Raw genomic sequence first — 5,850 nt, 5'->3', positions numbered from 1 at the left:
CTTAATTACTTTATATATATATATATATATATACATATATATACATATAATTAAAATTAATTTTAAATTGATTACAAAGGAATTAAAAATAAAAAGCAATGCAACAGTATAAATTGGATAATAATTTAATGAACATCTATATCATTATCTACACAAGTAGCTACGTAGAACATTTATTCTTCAACCCACATTTTTAAAATTTTTGTAAAGCTCGTGACGTATGAACTGTCAGTAAATTCTATTCTTGACATCGAAATGGAATCGAGGAACATAGATATCGCTAGAAAACATGTCAACCATGCGATTCTATTACATTTCTCGGAAAACTTATACGACCGCGAGCACTCACTAATGCATCACAATCATCCGTATCTCTTAATTCACGTAATTCATGCGTTCTTTAATCTTATAACATGAAGGAATGACGTCGCCGCTAGTACTGTGCATATTCTGTGCGAGTATTTCGCACCTATCTCACCGACTATACTCGCGAATCTTCTCGAGGTGCGCAGCATCGTGAATCTTCCCTTGAATACAGATTACTCCTATACTGAATTTTCCTCATCAAAAGTCTAAATGGATGACGGCGCGACTCTCTGCCTGTCATGTTTAAATATGTCGGCGCGTGAACTTCTGTCGATACTTTTTAATATGTAACATCCGCAGTGTCAACGAATTATTAGCTGTAAAGATTACAAAACTTTGTCCAAATGACTTTATAAAATCTCTCTCTCTCTCTCTCAAACTCATTCACTCTATTTATGTCTCGATATCGAAACAAACGGAGTACTCTTCCGCAGTTTCATTTCTGGTATCCTCTGGTGGAGAGAAGATACGTGATATCCAGTTGATCTCGTTTATTTCGCCACGCGGAGCCGATTCCACTTGCCGAGAACTATCAGCCAGCACCGGTATTAAACTTTCGAATTTATAACGCGCATTGCGGCTATATCGATCGAACGCGAGCAAGCATTCGCCCGCGCCTTCATCGGAAGAGAATATTTCGCTAGAATATTATTAGCAAGAGCTTCATCGAGTTGTTAACTGCCCATGTACCGGTGCAGCATATACCGCCAAGCTGAATTTACAACGCGCCGACTGCACTTCGGGCGATTTATACTTCGCTCGAACGACGGCGATATCTACACGTCGGGGCCACCTTGAATTATGACGAACTCAAAACAAGAGAGAACGTTCGTAGCTCGTGTTTGTTCATGGATACAGCTTTTGATAGATGATGCTAGCGAATGAAGTTCAATGGTGCAACAAAATTGTTACTTTTTCATCTATTGTTTTTATGATCTTGTTTTAGTCATAGTTTGAACATTTTTCGTCACTTTGTGTTACTATATCATAAATCTAACTAATTGAATTTTGAATAATTTTTCATAAAAATACCATCAGTTTTTATTGCGTATTTTTTTTTTGTAATTCTGGCGTTGTAATAACCGATCCTTATTTTTTAAAGGCATCATGTTGAGAATAATTAAAACCATTAAAAATAATTGATAGAGAGAGAGAGAGAGAGAGAGAGAAGAAAATACCTATAAATTCGGATATAGTATATTGCTGAGGTTCATCAATCAATTTATATATATATATATTTATTTATTTATAATAACTTTATTGAGTGCAGTGATAAAAGTGACAAAAATTAATACATCAGAAAACTACAATACATAATATCAGACCAGTGTCACGCAATAGGCGGGGCAATAGCAGATTCGAAGTCATATATTATAATAATATATAATATATGTATATATAGAGATATATATAATAGTAAACTTTGTAGTTTTATAGTAAACTTTTCTCTATTCAAGTGAATAAAATATAAGTGAAAGAAATAAGTAACAAAAGCTAGAGGGTAATTAACGAACATAAGAGAAACAACGCTACAGCGAAAGATAATATCAGAAAATTACCTACTATAAAGGGCATTTTACTTGATTATTTTCATTTAACATCTAGCGACATTAGGCAAGCCAATGGTAACTACATAATCATTACACGTGCAAGTACGTGCAAGACGATAGTACAATATAATGATTTTTTCACGTGATGTGAGATTCTTTTCTTTTTGTTCAAACGAGATCGAAAGGAGTCAGAGTAAATTTCCATTACGGTTCACGATAAACTCAGAGGGAAACGGGTCCCTCTGAGGAAACAGAGCGCGAACAGCAACGTCGCTTCACGTAATACGCAAAAGTTTTTTGCGAAACATTTTCCCGTCCGCACATCATGCATAACTTGCAAGCTGAATACGCCGCGTGTCGATTTTTCAGCTGCCGTCCCATGTCCTCTTTATGCAATTTATATCCAACTCCTTAATTACATTAGTGCCGCAGGATTGCCGGACCGAGGCAGTGCGGATTAATTGGATTATCGACCCTTGTTGGTCATAATGTTTTGGCTCGAAAATAAAGATCAATGCTTCTTGCGAAGAAATAAGATAAGACCACGCGATGCATTGGAAATTTTTTGCCTTTATTTAAAAAAATAAAGACAAATTTTTGCATTGAAGTTGAGAAAAGAATTATTAGCAAAATATCCAATAATTTCAACGGCGGAAGAAAAGCAAATATTTACAAGCTTTGTGAGAAGAGGAAAGGGTAATAAAAAGAAAAAAAAGACGGAAATAGAAGAGTACACTCTTGGATTTTCTTTGGCAAATTCTTAGGGCGCATTCCGAGTTACGCATGAAATGCATGGTGCATCATTTGTCTTTGTTGTTTACCAATTAATAAAAAGGGATAAAACAATGCATTATGCGTAACTCAGAGCGCACCTTAGATTTTCAGAAAAATGAAGAAAGAATTAAGTTCCCATGGATAAATTTTTTTGATAAATAAAACAATGCTAAACATATTTCATAGTTTTTATATTCAAAACATTTGTTCTATATAAAATGTAGTAATGAATCACAGAAAGAAACATAAACATTAAACGTTATACTTCCTTTTAATGCACAACTCTGTTTAAATTGTGAAATTTTAATTTATTAGGCGAATTCGCATACTTATAATTCCGCTATAACGTTTGGATGTATGACGCACAAAATCATAAATAAGATTTGATTGTAACAAAAAAAAAAGAGTAAAGAGTGCCGTTAAAAGAATCCTATCACGACCAGAAATAAAACAAATAACTATAAAAATAACAAAAAAAAAGTCGTCGCTATAACAAACAAAATTGAATAAACGAAAAAGATATAGAAATAGTAAAACCAGCAATATCTAAATATTATACATTTGAGAAAAGAGAGTAATGTAGTAACGGTACGTACATATAGCAGTGTAAAAAGAATTTTTTACGCGATATCCGCCAAATTCGTTATTGTTTGAGTGTATATCCCCCTTCCCTAACAACGCGTACAAAGGAACAAAAAATTGTTTCTTTTACACGTTTTTTACGTTTTACTGTTATTTTACTGTGATAAAATAACAATCATAGCGTTATACTCAACCTGTCCTGTGAACATCGTAATGTATTGTGGAAAACAGTCTCTTGAAAATTTAGAGTTGCAGAATCAATCCTTTGAAAAAAATCACTTTACGATAATCCACGTTTCTATTTAATAAATAGCTATTTTTGTTCTGAAAAGAATCCAATATTTTACCGTTTTATTAAAACCTCACGAAAATTATAAAGATAATCTTGCATAAACATTTCTATTTCACGTAGGTGATATATAAGGCGATAAAAACTGTGAGTGTTTATCAAGTAAACATTTATGCACACATTTGCAATTAATATTCTACACAAAAATATGTTAAACGCATTCAAAAACATAGAGCAAATTTAACCGGATGGAAAATCGACTATTTTCTAAAAAAGTAATCGGATCGAAAAAAGTAAAACGGATCGTATGATCTATTTTATTCCATAAGAGCAATTTGTTTTATGATTGCTGAGACGATTTTTATTCTTATTTCTAACAGACGAAAGCATTTTGCTTATAACAACACGATGTTTAAATAAAATATTTTATTTTAATATTCTCTGTTTTTTCTCATGTGACAATTGAAAAAAACTTATTTACCTTTCAACGTTTATTGTAAAAGGATGTACGTGTAATTCTTCAATGTCTATGATCCATGGTAACAACTTGTTTAGAGTGCCTTAATAATAAATTACTTCGCACAATTTTACTTCGAGGAAACTTCATTTAATTCCTTAATACCGCGACGCGCAAACTCGAAAGCTGGCACGTACAGCCGTTTCGACCCGCCGGAGGAAATTCACATTATACAACGAAGGGTATCTGCACAATCTCACCTCGGAGCAGTTTGTTTATGCACAGACTATTAGGCTGGACCGCGTCCCACGACTATTAGCGGTCACCGCGAGGAATTAATTAATCCTTTCATTAAAGCCGCTGCGGAAGACCACACGGATGCCGACTGCCTGATCGTGGTCGCAATGTCACACGGCGAATCGGGTCTATTGCATTCGGCCGACAGCATATATCCAGTCGATGCGCTATGGATTCCCTTCACGGGCGATCAATGCCTCAGCTTAGCCGGGAAACCAAAGTTGTTCTTCATTCAGGTAAGCGTATCTGATAGATATTCGTTGTATGTACAAGACTCGCGTGAATTATACGTACGCTATCCATGTGTTCGACGAACAATGAGCGATTCCACGTATAAAGAAGCGAAGCCACTTTCCACTTTCGTTCACTCCGAACGATCGCCCAAGTGATGGATCATCCCAAGTGAACCGTCTAAGCGGTGTTACATGCTGAGTAATTCGCAAGAGATTTATACGGATCATGTGAAGTGATTTATGAGTTAATATAAGATATTGTATGGCTTGCAGTTGAAGTTAATTGGGTTTTCCGATAGATACTGGTTCTTGTATATCTTTCATTTTCTGTAGTTTGTCTTTGATCAGGTGACTCACAAAGATATCCAGATCTTCTTTTTTCTAACAAATACTTTCATTACCATTTTATTTATATTATTTAAATTTATAAATATATATTGCGATTTGAATGTTTTCGTGCGTGAATCAAAATATGATGCACATTTAACTTTATAGAGCGGAAAAGTATCCTCCCCTCCCCTAAAAAATGTTACATTTACGTCACAATAGACTTAGTCATGGATAAATTGTGATAACGCTGTGAGATTATTATAATAAAAGAACACAGTGACATTATATTATTATCTGTATATAGTTATATATCATAGCAATGTCACAGTGAGGTTCAACTTTTACTACAGCTGCAACTTTTATCAACTGCATAATGACGTCATAGTAATATTACACCTGTGACAAAGCGGACATTTGCACGTCACGACTTTTTTGTGATATTACTCTGACTTTTATGCTATGGGAATCATTATAACGCTGTCACATTTTGAAGCAAGAAATACAGTAAAATAATAAATTGTAACAAATCTTAGTGAAGAAAAAGCTGTAAGAGTAAAAAAATGGAACTTTCTGCCCTCTAAAAGTTAAATTTAAATCTTCAGATAATTTACTTGGGACAATGATGAAGAACGCTATCGAGTGGAATTATTTCTATGATTTTAACATTGTCCACATTTGCGTTTTGCGAAAATTCGGCCGTATTTTAACGACGTTAGAGAGATGAACGAAACGAGAGAGCGGAAAAAAAAGATTATTACATTTTTCGGTTGGTTTCGATATGCAATATCCTTGTGCGGCAGATATAAATTTAGTTAAATGCGATTGCATATCCTGCGTGCTTGTAACGTAACGTAACAGCGAAAGCGATATCCACGTTGGCATCCTGATCGGAAAAGAAAAAAAAACTGTGATATGATTTTACAAAAATTGATATACAGAGTATCCGAGAACTGTCGCTATTTACACACACAC

The 5,850-nt window shown here is 34.3% G+C and overlaps 1 protein-coding gene across 1 annotated transcript in view; it reads left to right on the top strand.

Moving 5' to 3' along the window:
• The window catches only part of LOC108751219 (caspase-1-like), a 40,806-nt gene that overhangs the window by 17,616 nt on the left and 17,340 nt on the right, over window positions 1-5,850 (top strand). The window contains exon 3 of the mRNA XM_018491293.1: window positions 4,376-4,551. Coding sequence (XP_018346795.1) covers window positions 4,376-4,551 — 176 coding nt within the window. The remainder of the gene's footprint in view (window positions 1-4,375; window positions 4,552-5,850) is intronic.

Source organism: Trachymyrmex septentrionalis, unplaced genomic scaffold, assembly GCF_001594115.1.
Source record: "Trachymyrmex septentrionalis isolate Tsep2-gDNA-1 unplaced genomic scaffold, Tsep1.0 scaffold42, whole genome shotgun sequence".
In the NCBI taxonomy this organism is placed as follows: Eukaryota; Metazoa; Arthropoda; class Insecta; order Hymenoptera; family Formicidae; genus Trachymyrmex; species Trachymyrmex septentrionalis.
This window is presented reverse-complemented; position numbering and strand designations above follow the sequence as displayed.